The 23,675-nt window shown below is 38.9% G+C and overlaps 1 protein-coding gene across 9 annotated transcripts in view; it reads right to left on the reverse strand.

Annotated features, from left to right (window-relative positions):
- Positions 1–23,675, reverse strand: part of BNC2 (basonuclin zinc finger protein 2) — a 454,964-nt gene that overhangs the window by 303,874 nt on the left and 127,415 nt on the right. For 7 of the 9 annotated variants that reach the window (XM_073021622.1, XM_073021620.1, XM_073021621.1 and 4 more), the window contains exons 2-3: positions 16,457–16,582; positions 6,208–6,408 (exon numbers count right to left, since the gene is read on the reverse strand). In XM_073021622.1, the coding sequence (XP_072877723.1) occupies positions 6,208–6,408; positions 16,457–16,582 (327 nt within the window). Of the gene's footprint in view, positions 1–6,207; positions 6,409–13,704; positions 13,816–16,456; positions 16,583–23,675 lie in introns of those variants that run through there. The other 2 variants (XM_073021624.1, XM_073021623.1) reach the window with 2 other exon arrangements.

The raw sequence follows: 23,675 nt of genomic DNA on the forward strand, positions 1-23,675 counted from the left end.
CCAAGGCCTGGAGAAGGGTGGTCACTGAGCCGCACCATAAACAGACCACAAAAGCGTACCACCAAAGGTACAAGAGGATTTTCAAACGGCGAATTATTTCTACACACATAACAAACCAGGCTCCAAACCTCACGTGAAAGGAAATCTTGGAACCATTGTATTCCATGTTTTTTGGACAACAACAAGCAGGGAATCCCACAAAAATTTCTTTCACTGAAAAAGTCAACCCACCCGATTCACTCTGTTTTTTTCCTACAACCACAAAGTTCTCTGGCAGCACTCTTTGGGGAAAAAGGAGTTAATTCCTAGATTGATTCAAAGACCATGGTTCAAATTATGGACACAAGGTAAAAGCAAATTCCAATTTCTTTTCCTCTTTCCTTTTGATATATGTGCTAATCTAGAGTGCCAAGTTCAGAAAATACCTCTTGAGCTGCACAGAATCATTAGCTATTCACGTTTATAAAGGAAAATCCTCTCAAAAGCTTTGCAGATAGATAACGGCAGACACCCAATGCCACTTTCTTTGAGTGTGTGTAAGGCATACAAGGTAGAGAGAGGGAGGCACTAGAATTTGTGTTTTTCATTCAAGTGGATGACGCCAGCTCACTATCTGTAACGGACTGTTCCTTTGGAATCAGCTCCCTGTGTCACAACGACCTGGCAAACTTGAATGCTTTCACTATCACTGGAGTCCTTGCAATCCTGCTTTGGTTGTGACCCATTTGCTTCAGCCCCAACTTCTCAGAGATGCCTTACTCAGCATCTAATTAGTTAGGGAGGATTTGCCGCGGCTCTTAACCCTGACATGGGAGTGGGAGGATGTGCTGCTGTGGTAGCCCAAATCTGTCCTGTCACTGCATTAATCAGATTTCCATAGAGCTATGCATGAATAATTGGATTTATCAGTGAATGTGAATATATACTCATAAATATAATTATAAAAAATACCTACAATTATAGATAAGATATCTGCACCTTAGAGGGATTTATTTTTCAACTGCGGTTACTTGGCTCACCTTAGCAAAAGGCTTTACAAATTACACAAACATAATGGACCTGTTTGCAGATGACAGAAAGGTGAGAAAATTAAATAATTTCAAAATGATCACCTACTGTGTTCAAATTCATTTAAATGAATCATGTTGAAAATAAACTTCAAATTTGTGCACAGATTTTTAACATATACAAAATACGTATCTGAGAATGTTTGTGCATGCTTTATCTGCATTGCTTACATGTACATAGAATACCACATACATAAACTATTACTTTCCCACTGCATTACAAATGAGACAGTATCTCTTATGTTCCGTCTGCATGTTATCTACAGACCTTCAAAGTTTAGGACAAAACCAAGCACCTATCTCTATCCTACAATTTGTATCTTAACAAATACAAATACCCAAATATTCCTACTTTAGTGTTATGTTATCAGAAAATATACTGAGAATTATATTTGAATATATGTCTATAATTCAAATATAACATTACCACTCAAATTAAGAGGGGCCTAAATTGGAGGTAGTAGCCTAGTAATTCAACAGGCTAAAACTGCATGTCTCTTAATATAATATAAATATTTATTTCAGCATTAAGACCACAAGTTTAGTCAATTTAATCCTTTTTCAGTAAGACAAGATCATCCAAACACATTAACTGTAAGGAAGGGAGTAAAAAGGAGAAAACTGCAGAAAGCAAGCTAGGGATGGATGACGCCTGGCAATGAAAGTCGTTTTCAAAGACCATTAACTATCAACTGCTTTACTCAGGACTTTGATTAAATAAGAATATACATCCTATGTAAAAAGGGATATCTATTTGAGTGGGACAGAGTTTGGAATAAAAATGTGTTGTATGAACTATAAAGAAGACCCAAACCACTATGTACAATTAGGCATCTGACTCGTAATACTATATATATGCCTTTTAAATGACTAGTGAATAAATACTCAGAAAAATTGGGGGTAGGAACAAAACCATTTTCATTTAAAAATATAGATTCCAGAAACTGAGATTGGTGGCCTATATGAATAGAAAAAAAAATTCTTGAAGAAAATTCATATTGAGCACTCTTTTAAATGGATTCTAGCAATGTTATTATACATTTCTTATAATATATTTTATTTATCATTTCTCTGAAAGGTGCTAGATTTTTATATTAGTAAGAAAGTTTGCTTTTACTCTGTCATATCTCTGGTGAGCAGACGCTCTGGTATTAATGTAAATCGTTGATTTAATTTTTAGCTTTCTTGGTTTGCCCCTCACCTATCTAGAAAATGATTTCTCTGGTGATAACTAACACATCATGCTAATGAGAGAATCTAATGCACAATAGAAAAATGTCACTACTAATAATATTTGCATGAAGTTAAATAAAGCAACTGTAAGAGAATGTCAGACAGTTGTTCTTTAATAAGACACAGTTTCACAATGAAATTATGTTGTTAATTTTGTTACATCATCGGGTGAATCCTAAATTACTACATAATGATGCACAGAGTCATTTATAATTCTAACTTAGTATTTCATTCAAGTATGAAAAAAGACCTTATTAAGGGATCTACATTTTATTTGAAACAGGTTAAATATACCTCGTCAATAACAAAAGGTAAATGTCTCTAGTAACACATTAAATGTGGGCTATAGCTGTTTACCTGTATGGTTTCCTTTCTGAAAAGATTTTTAAATAGACTGGACTATTACATCCCTTGAGATAGCTACAAGAATTTTATTTACTATTCTCTCAAATGCATAGAATATTTATACAAATAGAAAAATTGCATCAAGTGTGATTTTAAAAAAAAAACTTCAAAAAGCAAGCCTTATTTTTTGCTTTTAACAGTACCTTGTGAAACTAAAATAGGCAAAATAAGGTTCATTCTCCACCTGTCACTGATCAAACTGATCCAAAGAAGAACTCCCTTTACACAAGTGTCATACCCTTTAAGGTTCTTAAATATTCAGCCATATACATAGAAATAATTTGAGAAAATCATACTTCAATATAGAAGAAAAAATGTACAGGCACAGGAAACTGCAGTCAAATAGTCTTAACTTGAACTTTAGGGGCACATACTTAATGCCACTAAATCTAAATTGGCTTCAGACTATGATGTTTGTTACTATTAGACAGAATGAAAGATATACATTTAAGCAGATCCAACTTTGTTCATATGAAACAAAAGACAAAGATTTTTGTATCCCTACTTCCCAGTTTACTTATAGAACACATAAAACCAGATTATTAAATTTCAGTATTCATGAGACATTTCCCACAAGTTTTTCTGTAGTTAAGTACTGGTGGTAAATTATCTGTAACTCAGTTTTGAAAGCTTTTATTAGCAGCCCTACTAGTCAGACTTTTCAAATGTCTAAATAATCAGGAAAATATTAGTTTTTATACTATTAAAGAAAACTTTATAAGAAATATAACCCAATAAATTTTATTCATTTCATAAGCTAAGTAAATATTACTTAGAAATAAAATAATCATAATCTAGAGAAACCTCTTTATGATGCCTCAGAAATGAGATATACAGAATTCTACATATTTGATTAAATTGGAAAAACTTTTACCTGTAACAAAAGCTGGCTTAACTGTATATATTGAAAGTAATATTCATTGAAATGGCTGGCTTCAAGAGATATCAGAGATATAATTTCAGTAAGTCTCTCTCTCTCACACACACACACACACGTGCTGAATCAGCATTGCTGATGAATTATAGGTAAGAAAAACAAACATATTAAATATGAACAGCACACATACTTTCACTTACATAGTTTGAACTTAAGTTTATGTAATATTTATACAAACTAAAATGTCATCTTGAAAAGAAAAAACATGTAAGCTCATATCCTCTCTTACATACTTTCCAAAAATGCACAAGAGGCAAACATTTAGTGACCATGATAGAAAAAGGTGAGTTGGGGGGGTAGGAGTGATTGCTAACTACATCAAAACCAAAAAATAAACATATTTAAAACTGTGATTTCTCTCCCTTTGTTGTACTACTTTATTTCATAAATAGCATAATATTATATACTTTTAATAGCATCAATTAAGCATAAATTAGTTCCCTACATTTCTGTTCTCTCCATATAGTCACTGATGCTCACCATTACACATATATGCACACACAGGTACACACAAAATATCCACACAGATAGCTGGATCAAAGATATCATAAATTTTCCTAATTCTGACCCGTCATTTATTTGTTTTTTAGCTAAAATGTTTTCCATGACAAAATCTCCTTAGATTCAAATCTACTTGGAAATGGGCTAGTGCCAAATAAGCAATCTAACACCATCTATGTGGCTCAATAGCCATTTATCAATTGATCATTATCTCTATCTGGTTTTATTAACTCTTTTCTAGCTAGAGGGAGACCTAAGCCAATGTTCCCTTCTCTCACACACACACACACACACACACACACACACACACACACGGCCTCCACTAACTCAAGGAAAACCCTGAAGGTGACATCTAATTTTAAAAGTGAGGCACAAGTTATTTGGTACTAAGGTTAGCGAAAACACTCTGCATTCCAGCTATGAGAAAGCCACCCAGGCAGGAATGCGTCGCAGAAAACACCTCTCATAGCACTCTGTAGTGACAAGGAGCATCTCTATGTGGAAATGAACTTTTCACTTGAAAGAATGGGAAATTGCACATGAAGAGTTACTTATTGGGTTTATGTTGATTGCATTTAAATCCCAGCTTACTGTATCAGCAGTAATCAGGGTCCCTCTACAGGATATGTCAAAATACACCTTATTCAAATGCACTTATCCCATCTAGAATTGTGTGCTAAAACTGTTCTCTAGCTAAATGCTACAAAACCCTGGTTGTAGGTATTATCTCTTGCAAATGTATTTCTAAACTTGTAGCAGTTTATAGCCTAGCAAATTGTTTTTTTTATTATCAACAACTTTAAATATCTAACTGAAAGTATTTAATTTTCGTGAACTCGTACAAAGGGTTTTGTTTTTTTTTTAAAAAAAAGAAAGCAGTTGCAGTATTTTTTTTCCTCATGAGTGGCACAATATTTCTTAACCACCATCAACTTAAAATCCAAGTATACTTGTCAATAGTACTTTCGTGCTGTGTGGATAATATCAAACTAACTTGCTTTGTGTGGGCTTGGTGTAGGCTTTGGAAAAGCAAGACGTGTCTAGGAGGGAGGCACCAGGGAACTTCCCTCCCTCACTTGAGCACAATCCAAGATGAAAGTTTCTGGGTTGTGTCCCCTTCGCTTCCTCTCACCCTCGCTCCCCCGCGGAGCCAAGGAGCCAGCAATTGTGCAAGAGAAGCCCGGCGCACAGGGCGCGTATCACGGAGCGCATGGTACGAGCCGCCGGCTCCAGTGATTAATTATCAGTAACCGATGGCCTCGCGCTACCACGTCGGCTTTCCCAGCAGAGCCAGAAAGCCGAACGCCTCCAGCGCGGCCGGGACGGAGGAGCGGCTCTGGGGAAGACGCCGAGGCTGCGCCCGAGTGAGTGCGCCGGCGGGCGGGCGGGCGGGAGAGCGGGCCGGAGCCGGCGAAGGGAACGCAAGGGCGGGCGCAGAGGGCTGGCTGGCGAGGAGGAGCGGAGCAGAGGAGCGAGGAGCAAGGACCGAGCAGCACAGCCCGCCACGCACGCCGACTCCTCCAGCAACCCTCGGCGCTGGCAGCCAAGCCTGCACAGCCTCCTCTCTCTTCTCAGGTCTGAACGAAGGTGCCTCCAGCCACATGAAGTCAGTAGGGCTGTTCTGAGGGGCCCCTAGATTTTATTACTGTTTTTTAGGTTGCAGAACCTACTCCGAGAGAGCAGACACTTTGGACGAAGTGATTCATATTGATAGAAAGATATGTTTGTTGGGTGGTGGCTTTTTTCATTCTTAACAGAAAACAAAGAAATAAATTAAGTCTTCCCCTGACCCAGGCTGTACTGTGAAACTTTTCAAAAATGTCTCTGCTTTCTTTTACTTCAGTATCCTTTCCCCTTTTTCTTTTAAGACGCCCTTAGGGAAACCATGAAGTAACCCTGCACATTCCAGTAACACAGTTATGACAAAACAGAGCCTAACTAGGAAGTGACCGCATTTTTAAAAATATTTAGAAAGAAAAACACCAGAAACAAAAGTGCCCATAACAATTCAAGGTTTCTTAAAAATAAAAAAATAAAAAGAAAGAAAGAAAGAAAGAAACTTACCTGTTGGGACATTCTGAATAAGAGGTTAGTATCAGCGTTTTGCCATGTCCCCATGAACCCTGGTTCAGCCGTAGTCGTTCTGGTTCCGAACTGCATGGAGTTGTCAGTACAGGAGTCTCTTAAAGTCAAGTCTCTTGCCCTCCTTGGCTCTCTGTCTCTCTGTGTGTCTCTTTCTCTCACATCCACTTCTGCCTCTTCTGACTGAAAAGTGAAGGTGGATTTTTTGAGCCTCTTGGCAGCCAGTAGCAGGAGTGTAGTGTAGTTAAGAAGCTGGCTGAACTGTGCATTTCATTTGGGAAGGGGGAGATTTGGGGGAGGGAGGGGGTCAGAGCTTCTTTCGCACCTTCTGCACAGATATCCCTATCATTTATGCATAGATTGTGACTCCCCAAGCTTGCCTTTGCTTAGTTTAACAGCTGCCTGTCAGGTGTGCAGGCAGCACTGGAGACCCAACCATCAGCTTCAAACTCTCAGCCACTGCATGTCATTGGATAGCAGAGCTAAGAGTCAACTGCACTGTTCCACTGTCAGGCACCAAATGACACCCTGCACTAACCCCTCTCCAGATATACAGATAGATACACACTTATGCACACTCCAGGCAGCACCACAATCACGGTGCACGGGGCGAGGAGAAGCTAGGGCCCTTCCCCGGGAATTTTTCTCAACAATGCTTTCCGATATAACACATAATATCTGACACCAGTCTTTGCTTTAACATACACCAGTCTTTGCTTTAACATTTGTAAAACTGTGATACGTAAATATTTTTTTAATTACACTGAAGAAAGTAAAATATTCAGCTGTAAGAGAATGTAAAGTTGGCTCAGTTATGGTCTAAATGTTAGCTCCTGAAAGTCGTATCGTATGTGCTTGGCTATTTATAACCATATAGAAACTCCTAAATAACATACAGAGAGATGTGACCTTATACTCTGAAGAGTAAGTAAATAAGCCTAGCAGTTTTTATAACATAGAAGATGCACAATAAACATCTGCCAAATATAAACATATACTATTTAATATCTAGTACCTGAGGCTATTAATTACTAAACTGGATGTTAAGTAATGAGAAACTGAATGGCAAAGGAAAAAAGTATACCTTTTCTTAAAGCTCAAAAGTAGAAAAAAAATCCATTGTTAAAGTTCCTAGATGAAGCATCTGCAATATCCTTTCAAATCATAAGAAAAGAAAAAGATAAACAAAAAAAGCCTGTCCCATTTCAGGCAAAAAGTCAATATAAAAACTCCATTTTTTATTCAAGATCTCTGTGGAAAATTCTATAACATTTTCCTGCCTGATGAAATATACTCTTGATAACATGTCATATTTTTAATTAAACAAGTCTTAGAACTATTCACCTATTTATTAGATAGTGTTTGTCTGCCTTATTTATGGAAAAGCAGCACTGAACAAAACGCTCTGTACATAAACAGTAACTTCAAAACGGAAAGCTAAATTCATGCCATCTCATAAAAGTAGTCAACAGGAAAAAGCCATCCTTCCTAAACTTAAAATGTAAGGAACATTAATCTTCAACCACCTACAAATATCGAGGACAAATGTACCACTCTCCTTGCTCCTTCTTAACTCAAGAATAACAATAAACCTTACTCTCTGAAACAACAAAAGAAACAGAAAAGAGCTTCAGTGGCAGCTCTGTGTCATTAGTGGACAATGAGAAAAGATGAGAAAACGTACACTATGTTGACACAAATGTGCCTTCCCCTCTAGAACCGACATCTCCTGAAAGCTTTTCTGTTAAACTTCCCTCCAGTTCACCACCATTAAGCACAAAAAAGTCTCAAAAGAAGCAAATTCAATATCTGAGAGGAAACAAACAAGAACCCAAAGAATTGTTGCCTTAAAATATATTAAGTCCACCTGTGGTCAATAAAAATATTCTTGCTGGGGGGAGGGCAGGAAAAGCCCCTACGAGTCAATTGTCAACAGTGACTGTACCTTTACTGCTAGCTATTACCCACTTAAACTCCCTCTAAAATTTGCTAGCCTCTTGATTTCTGAAGTGGCACTCAGTGCCTCAGTCAAGCTGCCTGCTCAGCTCCTGACCTTCCCACTAATGGCTGTTATTTGTGGGAGGCTTAAGGACACTGTCAATAGCAAGCTTCCTCCTCCTTCCACTCAGGCTCTGTTGTATCACTTTGCCTGTGTGTTTTTTTGCCTGTGTGTTCTCTCTCGCCTCTCACTCGCCCTCTCCTTGTCTCTTTCTCCCCCTCCTTCACGCCCTCTTCCTCTTTTTCTAGCCCCCACCCCTTTTTTCTATCAGTCCTGCAGTCCTCTTCTTTCCCAAGTATCCTACCCCCGACCCCACACACACACTAACAACACAAAAATCAACTGGCATGCAGCAGCAAGCACCTGCAGTAATAGACTCTTTTATTAAAACTGTTATTCTGCAAGACTTGAAATTCCCCGTGGACTGGGCCATGTCAAAGCCGATATAATTAACTAGAGGCTCAGCAACGGATCAATTACCAGACAAGCAAGTGATAGTGAAATCAATGAAAGATCATCAGCCACATTATCAGTGTTGCAACTCATTAGGGCAAAACTGAGAAATGTGCTCAAAGCGAGCCCAAGCAAGGTGGCATTACAAAACAAAGGGCTAATTTGGAGACCCTGCTGTGAACAATCTGTAACAGAATTAGCCTTTTTTCCCCCTAAACTGCACAGCTCCGTAACTAAATGTGACAGACTGAGAGAAGCAGTTTATTAAGACACCAACCCCAAGTTTATTTAGTTCATAAACTCTCTCCTAGAAAATCAATACAGTCTGTACAGGGTTATTAGGCTGACTAGCTAATACATCCAAATCTAGTCTGCCCAGCCAGCAGTCTTCTGACAAAATGCTACCCAGTATAGGCAAACTGAGCTCTTTCAGATATCAAGGACTGAGGTGGCCCTGGCTGAAACAGGTCTGCAATATAACATGTCATTGCCACAACACAAGCCTTAAAAACAGCAGGATATCTTTCTAACGTTTAAAAAAATATTTTTTATAACAAATATACAGTAGTGCACCTGCTAAATGGATTTGCTCAAACAAAATCTTAACTACTTTGTAACACAAGTTTACAAAGAGGACAAGCTTTGTTACAAAAAGAGACAACAATTAATCCAGACTCAATAATAAATAAGATTTTAAGTTTCTCTAACACTCATTTTAACATAAATATTTGAAAAGAACATTTGACCCCTCTATAAATCCCCAAGATACATGATCTGAACTTCCACATATAACATACTGTGTAGAATATTTGATATTAGGATAATTTCTATCTAACAACTGGGACACCTGTATCGTTTTACAGACACAGGTACAAAAAAATACACCTACAAGGCACAAATACGCCTTTTGAGTTTTTTCCACTGGCTACGTAGGCTGACAATTATGGAATAACTCTCTGGAATCATTTATATGAAAATTATTTAAAACTAGGAGGAAGAAGACAAGTATCACTTCCACAATAATTGCTTTTTGCTGCTGATTCTGAGTATTTCAGGTTAAAGAATCAGAAGCACTTAAATGCCATCTGTTGGCTTTCCCACATTTACTGATAGTGAGAGATGGACCATGGAAGTTATGGAGTCCACCAAACTAGGTTTCACTGCATCCAAGTTCAAGACATTGTGGGAATGTGACTACCTCCCCTACATCACACCACATAAGCAAAAATATACTTACACAAAGTAAGAAACTCAAAAGCATTTTACAATGGTAAAATAGACTGGAGAACTAAAGGGAAAAAACACAACGGCTCTGAAAGTGATTTCTGATGTTGACGATGTTTTAACATTTAAAATCTTCCAAGAAAAGGAATGCACTATAACATGCCTTTCATACTCTAATACACTAAATCCTAAACTTAAAAAGAAATCTTTATTTTCATATAACTATAGTAAAATTCAATTTATAGATTGCTGTAATTAAACATTTTCCCTGTAACTTTCGAGCTGACACCTTATTAAGCATTTCATAGCTCATGTTTTTGAGTAATCTGTAAAAAAGTCAAGACATATATATTCTAAACCTGTGCTATAGGTGCCATGTTTTGGACAGTAATTAAAAGTTGTAATTGCAGGGAAATTTTACTTTTTAAAACCTTTTTGCATATAATTACACACTGTGCATGCACCCTCAATGAGATCCAATTAGTTACAAAAAATTTGCATTTCAGTTAGTGTGGGATAACAAGACTATAGGGAGGCACAATGCAATTCCACCAGCAGAGTAAAAAAGTGTGTTCTTTCTTGTTAGCTCTGTAAGCAATAATTCCCACAACCAACTGTTTAAAATGTTACTGATCTTTTCAGTACTTGAGTATTACGGTGGGTTTGGGGTTTTTCCCTCCATTTTCTAAAAAAAAAAAAAAAAAAAAATCACATGTTGGTGTAAAAAATCAGCCACAATGAATACATGAAAATGCAAGTAAGCAAAGAATTTTGTTTTGCATGTATGTTTGTCGGGTGTTTTCTTTGAGGGGAAGGGTATATAGCATATGTTTTCTTCTTTCTACTTAATTTCTTTAAAAGCACATTGCTTTCTTAAAATAAGTTATATAACTGCAGGAAAAAAACCTCATTGAGTTCTATGTAAATATATACGATTTTATGATAAAAGCACACATTTGCTGCACTGAGAAAGTACTCTAGGATTTTTATTTTTTCTGTCTCGAACAATGTAAATCCTGTACAAATATAAAATAAATGTGTAGTTTATGTATATAATTTTACAAGCATCTCTAGAACTTCTGCTGGTTCTGCTGGTTCACAGAACAATACCTGTAATTCCCTGGGTTCACTGCAGCAACTGTTAACAGATTCTATAATCTGCAATGTGCTCTGCCTTTGCTCTTCTTTTATTCTCTATTCATTTTCAAGGCTTGGTTAAGTACAGAGCTGGGTTAAAGATCAGTGGTTTTTCATGTGACACATGCTGGTATTCATCTAATGGCTTGTCAAGACAAAACTGTCCCTGTTCTTGCCAAAATAATAAAAATGACGCTCCACGTCGCATGACAATCAGCACTTCCTTATGGCGAAACAAATCAACCTTTTGTAATTCATTTATTTTATAGAAAAAAAATGTTAAAAACTGGCTATCCAATCTTGTATGTGGAATCGGGCTGCCATTCTTAAAGAAGAGTTTTAAAATGTTTTGCCCTGTCTTAATTCTAGAGCAACATGTAAACTAGTTTCTAATCAAATCAGACTTTACCATATAAAAATAATGCTGAAGTTACAAATTCATATGGCATTAAGGTATATAACTTAATATATGCAAATTATGCAGCAGGCTGGACTCAGTCACAGAGGTGGGGGAACCAACTGAGGAAATGTCATTTTTCTTGAGAACAAAGTATGGGACTTGCTTTCCAACATCTGTTGGGCTGTGTGAAATGTTAACAGATGTCTTAAATGAAAAAAGGAAAAATAAGTAATAAAGGAAACGTCTTCTGAACAGATAATCCACCCACATTTCCATATTCCTGAGGAAAGAAGTTGACAGCAACCTTTTTCCCTTGTGAAACCTGCCATCCTTACTTTATTGTGTAAAGTTTCATTTTCTATGTGAAGTTAAGGGGAAAAAAATTTTGACTCACTGTAAAGAAATGAATAAAGTAAAACAATAATTTCAACTCAGGTTTTCCCTTTGTAAAAAATTATATCATAATTTAAGCTGCCTGTTTTCCCTGGACTCACATATGTAAATAGATGGAAAGACAGTAAAAACTTCACCTCCTCCCACTCCAAAAAAAGAAAACTACACGCACAAAGATGAAACATTACTATGCTTACATTAACTCTGTTGGCATGGAGTAGGGAGGCAGAAAAGTAAAGAGTAGCTTGTAAGATAAAGTTCTGATATGAAGCCATCTCTACTCATAAACGTACTCATCTTCACAATTAAGATTCACCTATCATTAGTCAGGCGTGGTGGCAGGCACCTGTAATCCCAGCTACTCAGGAGGCTGAGGCAAAAGAATCGCTTCAACTTGGGAGGTGGAAGTTGCAGTGAGCCAAGATCACGCCACTGCACTCCAGCCTGGACAACAAGAGCGAAAACTCCATCTCAAAAAAAAAAAAAAAAAAGATTCACCCATTATTTACACCTAAGTCCCTGCACTGTCCCACTGGCTCCTAATTTCCTTTCATTACCATACTTATAAGAGATGAAACACTCCTCTTACAACAACCAAGTGCTCCACAGCAGTAAAGTCTGATATTCATGAAAAATTCTGGAGAATACTAGTTGGATCCCTGTATTTAAACTTTAAGGAACCTGGACAAATACTTTCCTAGTTAACAATTCCCTTTTGTGTTTCAATTTATAGATGATCTAGCCAAGCCTAAATGTAGCAGCCTTTAATTCCGATTAACATGTTGATGCATGCATGCCAACTACTGGATCTAACCTAGTGCCTATCTGTGAATGAATGAACTATACACCTATCTGCTTCTATACGTCTTCCTCTTTGGAAACATCTATATTCTATTGCTTATTCTCTTAAAAACCTGGGACATGAATTTGGGTTAATAGCTTATAGATGAACAAATTCAAAATGTACTTAAGGGTCTTTACAGATTCAAATAAGGAAAGAAAAAGCTTATGATTTTCAGAAGATTTTTCAGGCTGGCAATCAGAAAAAGCTGATTGCCAGCCTCAGTCACTGGCCTCTCTCTCATTATAAGAGTCCTTTAGAATTATACATGATACTTCATATTTACAACTCTACCTTCTCCAGATGGTTCTGGCCACCTTGACTGGGCATTTCAACATAGAGAAGGCTTCATCAGAACAGCCTGAAGATTTCAAGGGGCAAGATCATGGTCCAAGTTGCAAATAAGACACGAAGGCATGCCTTCAGTTTTCAGTTGGTTTACTTTTTGCCAAAGTATTGTGAGTATTATATGGTCCAATGTTTACACATAAGAACATGATATCCGAGCCCGTGACAAAAATAATAATAATAACCACTCACCTACAGGGAGGGAGAAAGTTTGTGTACCGAAGACTTCATTACATGCCCTTAGAACAAGAGAGGAAAATAGGCCTTCTAACATAAGGTTGGAGGAGGACCCAGGGTCAAATCACTTTAAACAGTGGCACAAACATCCCCCATAACTAAATATTATCTAAAAGCTTCACCCTTCTCAGCAAAAGGGAGAAACTGGTCTAGTTGACACGTGTGTCTCTACCAACTAAAACAATCAATGTAATACAGTATCTGCTGACAGCCTAATCAGGGCCTCAGTTTCATAGAAACACATCAAGGAAATATCTAAAAGCCATAATCCCTTGATGCACTACAAAAATTTTAAAATAAAAGGATTTGAGTAGGTATGGTAGATGAGATAGTTTACAAAATGTTAGGGAAATGATGAATCCTTAGACTCAAGATATCTGCAGATAATAAAAGCAGCTGAGGTCAGCATGAATCTTGTGCCTACAAAAGGTCAAACAATTTACCTACCTTGTTTTGGTTTAAAAAAAGAAAAAGTGACTTTATTAATCTTCTCTCAAGTCCAAACAGTAACAGTGGCTTCTTTTTATCAAACCTATATTCAATGTTCTATGAGAACATCTAGAAGGAAAGAACCAGTGATGGCTTTACTTAAATGAATTTAAAACAAACAAACAAACAAACCGGCTAGGGGCACACACAATGGGAAATTACTTTAACATGAACATGAAAGTTGCAAGAATCACAAAGGTAATGTTAATTTCTTTGTTTTTTGTTTTTGTTTTGAGACAGGATCTCTCTCTGTCTTCCAGGCTGGAGTGCAGTGCTGCGATCTCGGGTCACTGCAAGCTCCACCTCCTGGGTTCAAGCAATTCTCCTGCCTCAGCCTACCAAGTAGCGGGGATTACAGGCGCGTGCCACCACCCCCGGCTAACTTTTGTACTTTTGGTAGATGGGGTTTCACCATTTTAGCCAGGCTGGTCTTGAACTCCTGGCTCAAGTGATCTGCCCGCCTTGCCCTCCCAAAGTGCTGGGATTACAGGCGTGAGCCAACATGCCCAGCCAAGGTAATGTTAATTTCCTTACTTACTTCCTTCTAAAGTATGTGGGCCAAGAAGCTTGCAGCCTCAGTAAAGGTGTCATAATAATGGTTAAAATTATTGTCAGAAAAGAAGATTGAGATTCACCAACATCCAGGAAAATCATGTTGCAGGCCAGGTGCGATGGCTCACGCCTGTAATCCCAGCACTTTGGGAGGCTGAGGCAGGTGGATCATTTGAGGACGGGAGTTCAAGACCAGTCTGGCCAACATGGTGAAATCCCACCTCTACTAAAAATACAAAAGTTAGCGAGGCACAGTGGCACAGGCCTGTAATCCCAGTTACTCGGGAGGCTGAAGCAAGACAATCACTTGAACCTGGGAGGCGGAGTTTGCAGTGACTCAAGATCGTGCCACTGCACTCCATTCTGTTTTTAAAAAAAAAAAAAAAGAAAGAAAAAATAAAATCATACTGCAGGGCAGGGCTCAGTACCTTACAAAATTATTGAAAACCTCAACACTGCCTTTAGAATTATCACAGAAAAACAGCAACTCTAAAAATGATATTCCCTCATATGCAATTTACAAACCTAAAAAATAAACTTAAAAAATAAAATCCCAGTATAAAGTTTCAAAAATGTTTATAAAACCAGAGACTATTTTTTATTGTTTATTATTATTATTATTTTTCGAGACAGAGTCTCGCTTTATCACCCAGGCTGGAGTGCAGTGGTACGATCTCGGCTCACTACAACATCCGCCTCCCAGGTTCAAGCGATTCTCCTGCCTCGGCCTCCTCAGTAGCTGGAATTACAGGCGTGCGCCACTATGCCTGGCTAATTTTTGTATTTTTAGTAGAGATGGGGTTTCACCATGTTGGTCAGGCTGGTCTCGAACTCCTGACCTCATGATCTGCCTCCCTCGGCCTCCCAAAGTGCTAAGATTACAGGCGTGAGCCACTGGGCCCAGCCTATTCATTTTCTTTCTTTTTGAGATGGAGTTTCACTCTTGTTGCCCAGGCTGGAGTGCAATGGCACAGTCTCAGCTCACCGCAACCTCCGCCTCCCAGATTCAAGCAATTCTCCTGCCTCAGTCTCCCGAGTAGCTGGGATTACAGGTATGCCCCTCCATGCCCAGCTAATTTTGTATTTTTAGTAGAGACAGGGTTTCTCCATGTTGGTCAGACTGGTCTCGAACTCCCAGCCTCAGGTGATCCGCCTGCCTCAGCCTCCCAAAGTGCTGGGATTACAGGTGTGAACCACCATGCCCAGTTCAGCCTATTATTTTTTAAGTGATAGGATCTTGCTCTGTTGGGGCTAGAGTGCAGTGCACAATCATAGCTCACTGGAACCTCAAACCCCTGGCTTCAAGCAACCCTCCCATTTCGGCCACCACACCTAGCTTTTTTTTTTTTTTTTTAAAGATGGGGTCTTGCTATGTTACCCAGGCAAGTCTGGGAAATCCTACCTTCAAGCAATCTACTGGCCTTGATAGAGACTATTTATATGCATATATATTTAAATTGAAAAATGTTGAAACAAAGCAAATGTTCATGAACTTAGAGACTGTCTTCCAAATTAAGAAACCCAAAAGATGCCAGAAACCTATTAACGGCAAGTTAAAAATTTGAACACTTAACAGGTCGCTTAGAAGATCTGCACAGTGATTGTCTTTGGTGGAGAATAGTGGCTGGGCTAAGGGACACTTTTGGGGCTCAGGTAGTGTTATGTATCTCCATCTAGTTGGTGGTCCTGGGTATATTCACTGTGTAAAATTTATCAGGCTGTACGCTTTTATTTGTGTACTTTTCTGTAAGTATGTTAAACTTCAGTTTTACAAGTTTACTATTAACACTATTAATATAGTACTATTATTAAAAATAGTAATAACAATAAACTAGCCCGAAAACAGTATGAAAGAAAGAACAGAAAAAGAAAAAGAGAAGTAAGTACAGGTGGGGAGAGAAACAATAGAAGGCAGATACTTTATCACATTCAAAATCATTCAAATAACCATCATTAAATCTACTTTCCATGATTTCTTCAGGGGCAAGAAGTGTTAGGAAGCAAGTAAATATCTGAGTTTCATAGAATGAGGATGAGTATGAAAGACAGTAAAAGAGTGGCAGAAAGAATAGGTGAGAGAAATATCTTAACTAGGTAGTCAAAGCATGCAAGTGTGTCCAAGTAACTTAAAGGGGAAAAAAAAAAAACCACAACATACCTCAATTTGAGATGTATCAACCCCGCAACATGGGACCTTGAAATATGCTGGCCAGTCTTGCTCACTAAGCCTGTCCTCTGATTTGTAATTAAGGCTATGTGGAGGTGGAGTAGGCCCAAGGTGTGCCTATTGAGAGATTGGGAAAGGAAATTACATATGCCCAGACAGTATTACTTAAAAGCACTGAGTACATCAAAACATCTTTTTAAGAAATTGCAAATATAATACACCAATGACGAACTAAACACATTTTTTTTTTTTTTTTTTTGAGACGGGAGTCTTGCTCTGTCACCCAGGCTGGAGTGCAGTGGCGTGATCTCGGCTCACTGCAAGCTCCGCTTCCCGGGTTCACGCCATTCTCCTGCCTCAGCCTCCCGAGTAGCTGGGACTACAGGCGCCTGCCACCACACCCGGCTAGTTTTTTGTATTTTTAATAGGGACAGGTTTTCACCATGTTAGCCAGGATGGTCTCGATCTCATGACCTCGTGATCCGCCCACCTTGGCCTCCTAAAGTGCTGGGATTACAGGCGTGAGCCACCGCCCTAAACACAGTTTTAAAGAGTTAATAGTTTCTAAGGCTGATAGTAGCCAACCGCTAAATAAACTTTGGTGAGAACTAAAGTAACAAAGTGGGAATAACTGAATAATTTGCTAATTGATAATGGATACACTTTTGGCCTGCCTAGCTCAATTTCTTACTCCCTTTTCTTCCACTTAATATGACACTTTTAACTGCTGTTAGGGAATACTAATCACCACCCCCCCCACCCCTCTACCCCACTCCCTTGCCAAGTACAAGAAGCTGCGGAGAACACAAAAGTTAAGACATATTCCTTGCTCACAACTTTACAATCTAGTACAGGAGATAAGCCATGAACAAAACAACCTTAACAAAAACAATGGGAAATGAAATGAGCGCAGAATTCCACAGAAACTTAAGAGATTCCTTCCAGCCAGTGTGGTTTAAAAAAAAAAAAAAAAGCTTCTACACCAAGGCAGGTTTTGTTCTTGCACTGAGTGTCCGGATTATATTCCTAGAGAAGTAATACAGTTTGACTGGAACATAAGGGAAGATGTGCATGGAAGAACAATGAATGAAATGGATGTAGTGGTTGATAGGAACTATTGTAAAAGTAAGGGCCCTATACTCCACTACAAAGAGTTGCTATTTAGCCTATTATCCACCAACAGTCTAAACTACTAAAAGCTTCTCAACAGCAGTAACATCTGATCATTATTTTACTCCAAGTTTTATCTGGCAACAGTATGACAGATGGACTGAAGTGTGAAAAGACAAAAGTGGGGTCCAGTTAGGAAGACATTAAAATAGGCTGGGCACAGTGGCTCATGCCTGTAATCCCAAACTGTGGAAGGCCAAGGCGGGCAGATCACCTGAGGTCAGGAGTTCAAGACCATCCTGGCCAAAATGGTGAAACCCCATCTCTACTAAAAATACAAAAAAAAAAATCAGCCAGGTGTAGTGGTGCATGCCTGTAGTCCCAGCTACTCGGGAGGCTGAGGCAGAAGAATGAGCTGAACCCAAGAAGCAGAGGTTGCAGTGAGCAGAGATTGTGCCATTGCACTCCAGCCTGGGCAATAAGAGCAAAACTCCATCTCAATCAATCAATCAATAATCTGGGTAAATTACTGGCAATAGGGCTGGAGAAAACAAAAAGGACAAGATACAAAAGATACTGTAAAGATAAAATCAAGGGGACCAGAATGACTATAACAAATGAGAAGTGTCAACAATGACACTAAAGTTCTAATAGTCTGAGCACAGGAAAATGGTAGCATTATCAACAGAAAGGGGGGTGAACTATTTTGTGAGAATATGTATCAAGTTCAGTATGGGGGAAGAGCAGATCATGCAGATAGCCAGGCAACTAGAAATGTTAGAAAACAGACTGACACTGAAGTTATCACATCCAGCAGCCATCTACACAGACCTGACCCAAGAAATAAACAAGTGGCCAAGGTCAGTATCTCAGGGGATACCTATGGTTATTAGGGGAAAAAAAACAAAGAACAGAGTTAACAGGAGCATTGTGATTGTCCCACGTTCCACATGATAAGGGAAAACAGTTGACAGAAGATAGGATGCTTGAGAGTTTTAAATGATCTAAAACAAGAAGACTTATGTTTAGGGTATGGTTAAAACCAAGTGAAATACTAAGCAGAAGCAAATACAGTAAGAACAAACCAAAAGGCATGGGAATAATAAATACCAAAATCAGAATAGTGCTTAAGGATGGAATATGGGGAAAGGCGGATGGGGAGATTGACAATGAGTGACACAGTATAATTTCAATGGTAACCCTAGTCTTCAGATGTGTTTGTACGTATTAGTTCCTAAACTTGGGTCAATGGGTGTTCAACATACCATTCTTCATGGATATTTGTGGCTGAAATATTTTATTAGGCTTTGTGCCATAAGAGTGAATGTCTTTGTGGATTGATAGGTATACAGAATCCACATTGCAGAAGAGTTAAGAAGTAAGCAAATTGTGAAGACAAAGAGGCAGAAAAGATAAAATATTCTTTGGAGAAATTCTGCAAAGAAAACAAGTAAGAGAAACGTGGTCTGAAAAGTTAGAGGAGCTCGGACAGGTTGTGTTCATAAGTTGGCAGTTTGTTTTTCACTACGGGGAGAAAAGAGACTATCACAGGCAAAGGGGACGAAGCCAGCAGAGAAAAGGATATTGAAGATCTAAGCCAGAGGGAAAATGGTATGAAAGGGTCCGAGGAGAGAATATGATCAAGAGCACAAATGAAAAGGGTGCCCCTGGAGGGAGAAAAAAGAAACCCTTTTTTTTCCCTCAGAAACCAAAGGCAAGAGATACAGAAAAAAAAAAAACTCTGTGGTTAAGAAATACATATATTAAAACTGCTCATGTTAGAAAACCAGTTTATTACTAGTCTCTTCCACTAAATTGTACACTTCTTAAAAGGGACAGAATTTTTATTTGCTAATTCACGGTCTAACAGGGTACTCAATAAATGAGAAAAGTAAAGATGGGGCTATGTGGTGAGAGAGACCTGACAGGAAGGAATCGAGGAGTACCAGAAGGAAGAAAAGGTTGGGTCCAACTGGAAAGGGTAAAGAGAAACTCTGCTATAATCCCAGCATTTTGGGAGGCCGAGGCGGGTGGATCACCGACGAGCCTGACCAACATGGAGAAACCCCGTGTCGACTAAAAATACAAAATTAGCTGAGTATGGTGGCGCATGCCTGTAATCCCAACTACTCAGGGGCCTGAGGCAGGAGAATCTCTTGAACCCGGGAGGCGGAGGCTGCGGTGAGCCGAGATCACACCATTGCTCTCTAGCCTGGGCAACAAGAGCGAAACTCTGTCTCAAAAAAAAAAAAAAAAAAGAAAGAAACTCTGTATCAGTAAGAAATGAGTAACAGAAATGGCAAATAGCAGAACTCAGCCTGGGTTCCCACAAAAGTGTGAGAAATAATAAACAAGCTGACTGGGTCCAAGAAAGTATAGCTCAGAGTTCCCAGTTTGGGAAGTGAAATACTTAGAACCAGCAAGGAGTTCTCAACACAAAGAGAAAAATACCTTGCTCTAAAACATACACCATGCCAAGTGCAGTGGCTCACACCTGTAATCCCAGCACTTTGGGAGGACAAGGCAGGTGGATCACCTGAGGTCAGGAGTTCAAGACTAGCCTGGCCAACATGGTGAAACCCCGTCTCTACTGAAAATACAAAAATCAGCCAGGAGTGGTGGTACACGCCTATAGTTCCGGCTACTCAGGAGGCTGAGGTACGAGAATTGCTTGAACTTGGGAGGTGGAGGTTGCAGTGAGCTGAGATCACGCTATTGCGCTCCAGCCTGGGTGACAGAGTGAGGCTCTGTCTCAAAAAAAAAAAAAAGACAATAACACATATAGCTTGATGGGCAATACTATGTTATAAATCGTCGTCATTATGCAGCATTCTCATAGTGTATAGTTCTTATGAAGAAAATAAAGTAAAACACTGAGAACTGATTTTAGATGAAATTAGTCTTTATTTAGGTTTCCCCAAATTCAAAGTGTTTAGTATGTAGCGTTCTAATGTCTATGAATTTATTTCTGGCTAGGAAATTCCCCAAAGCCAACAAAAATCAAAATACTTTATGCTATGTCACCTATGTGATTTGAACAAAGGCATAAAAGATGTGGAATAATTTCACTTCATTAATAAACATAAGACAAAGCTGAAGAGAGCCAAGTTCCACTCCTTATTGTCCGATTCCTGTCTCCAGAACTGCAATTGTGGTCCAAAGTCACAGCAGCTTTCTGCCCAATTAGCGAGGTCTGCATTAGCAGAACTCAGTACTTCTAGTCCAGAATCCCTCTAGAGAGCAGGGAAATGATGGGTTCCATCACCTGGCCAACATCAGCAACCGCCAGAGTCACCTTAGGGACACAGACAAAGACATTCATCTACTGTACTGGCAGCCTCTACAGCCTGCCTTCCTAACAGAGTCCTTTCTGTGAAGACCACTATCTAAGTGACCTGTCATAGAGCTTTATAAAGCAGCATTAATACTGTGGGCCAAAATGAGATTGATCTTTGAGCTTCGTGGTCTCCTGTTGTCAACAGTGCATTATAAAACCAATACTAAATACTTTATAAACAGGTCTCCCTACAGTATATTAGAAAAACAGTGCATATTTCATGCCCCATAGTTAGGTAGCCACATATCCATCAGACAAATAAATTATTTATTAGGTGCTCAGAAGTGCAATAAGAGTCAATAAACTAACTTCTGGATACTTATAAGCTACTATTTCACTGGAAATTGTACCTGAATGAGAAAACTGTCTCACTAACTGAATAGGGGGTGGAAATATCTCAGCTCTCTCAAGTGTACTGTCAGAAGGAAGCATAGGCCTCATGAGTGAGAAAGGACAAAATCCCCACACCCTGAAAAAAGTCCTAGTTATTAAATTACAAAGAAAGCATCATCCAACCCCATACTCATTTCTTTTCTCTTGTGTATAGATTCCTCTGGTTCTACCATCCTTGGAGACAGCTCGGGGAAATAAAAATTGGTGGAAACGTTTCTAATACACCCTGAGTCAGGCCACATGACAACCACCAATAATGGTTTGCATTTCACATCTCCAAAGAAACTACACAATGACTTGAGTATACAAGCTTTCTGCTACATGCGTAGCATAGAATTTCGAATTTATGAATCTAGGGTTTAGAGTAGACTTTTTTCCCCCCATGTTTGGTTAAAGCTCCTAAGCCTACAGACACCCTGTGCTCTGTCCAACATATAAGGCATCTCCTTCCTGGCTCTACCCCTCTGAAAGAGGACCTTCCATTCTAGAATGTATTTCAGCCCTTCGAGAAGAAGAATTTCTTCAGAGGGAGTTATTTCTCAAACTATCAGAGGCGTGGACCTTTGTGTAGTATTGTGGGTGTCATGGTTTCACATGTTGGCCACATTAATACCGGAGAGCAAGCATCTGTAACCCACAGCTGTGTGTGCTCCAGCCCCAAAGCACCCGCAGGGCTGATGCCAATGCAAACCACTCTTCCCATCCCACATCTGAACCACACTGGTTTTCTTCAGGAGCCAGAGGCTGAGATACAGTTCTGAAAATGAAGGTTTAGGGTTCTTTCCATTCACATGATGGGCATAGGGTGTTGAGAGGAATAGTGCCAGATGCACTGGCTCCTTTTTTCTCCCCTATTCCATACCAAGTGAATAAACCATAAAGAGGCTTATCATGTCAAAGGGTATTCCAAAATACCCCAGGGAAAAAACCTAAATGGATAAATATGTAGATTTTGTTCACACTGTTCTCAGTTTTTCCCCCACCATCTTATACTTTTATTCCTATAGGCTGCAGTTATTAAGGTTGAAAAATATTTTATGTCAGTAGGAAAAAGTGGAACTAAAGGAGAAACATGGGAGAGACTTAGTTTCACATCACTTTCTCAAAAAGACCTCCCAAATCCTACAAATAATGAATGCTAATGTAAAAATACAGGAGAAGACTGGTTTCTGTATTACTTTTGCTACTACAACCACTACAGCTAAGATGATTATTCATATTAATGAGTTTGGTATGTAGACAAACTATAAAAGACGCAGTCTCTGACCTCAAGTACTTATCTCTGTCTTTTGGGATTTACTCCTCCTGCTAGATTTACTTTTATTCTTCATACCCTTGCCCAGAGGAAGTGATCATCACTCAGGACTTGGAATATTTCCATGGGTGGGGTTTAAATATGACAATGAGAAGAAAGAGAACTTTTGCCCTTGGACACAGACAACGTTGGCCCCAAAGCTCAGGATGTCTAGTTTGTGGCAAGGAGAAATATAAACTCCCTGTGAAATTTTTACACTGATCTCACTGAGCTTTATCAGAAAAACTGCGTAAAATGTGGAAGTTTGTAACATTTCAGTGCTTTATCACATCATGCCCACATATGCAAACAGTATCACTGTATGTGAATGAACTAATAGTAAACAATTTATCTTCATCCTTTATAGCGTTATTTACATTTTATGTGTGTGCTTATAGCATATATAGAAGAAATATATCCAGGAAATCAATTTTGCCAAGTGGTTAAGTGTCAGAGTTCTGCAGTGAAATGTCTTGGGTTTGAATAACTGTAGAGCCTTTTACTAATTGTGTGATCTTAGCAAGTTACTTAGCCAAAGTTCTTCATCTCTAAAGTGGAAATAAAAGTATCTGTTCACAGAATTGTTGTGAAGATTAAACATTTTTATTAGTGCAAAACATTTAGCCAAGCACCTAGCATACAAGTACTAAAATATCAGTTGCTGCGTATGTATGTGTGTGAAAAGAGATTTCAAAGTAGAAGCCCACAGTCCAAGTTTGGCTTCAGATGTGTTTTGCTTGGCTCCTCCTAAGTGAGTGTGTATGAGTGTGCATATGTTTAATTAATGACCAACATGTAAAACACAATAAATTTTCAATTAAAATATGGATGTTCAGCTGCTGAGGGAATGGGCAGGGAGAGGCAAAAGGTGAGGCGTTAAAGAATTAAAGATACGGCAAGAGAAATGTATATTCCTTTGTGACAACAATCAACAGGGGAGGAGTAGAAACAGCTCTCTGCAGCACATGCTTTCATTTTATACCCTACCAGGTTCTCGCACTTCCTTTACTTGCCTGGCCACTATTGCCATCTAAGTTCATGACCCCTGGCCTACAAGCATCCATTAACTTAGCATA

The sequence above is a fragment of the Chlorocebus sabaeus genome, chromosome 12, assembly GCF_047675955.1.
Source record: "Chlorocebus sabaeus isolate Y175 chromosome 12, mChlSab1.0.hap1, whole genome shotgun sequence".
NCBI lineage: Eukaryota > Metazoa > Chordata > Mammalia > Primates > Cercopithecidae > Chlorocebus > Chlorocebus sabaeus.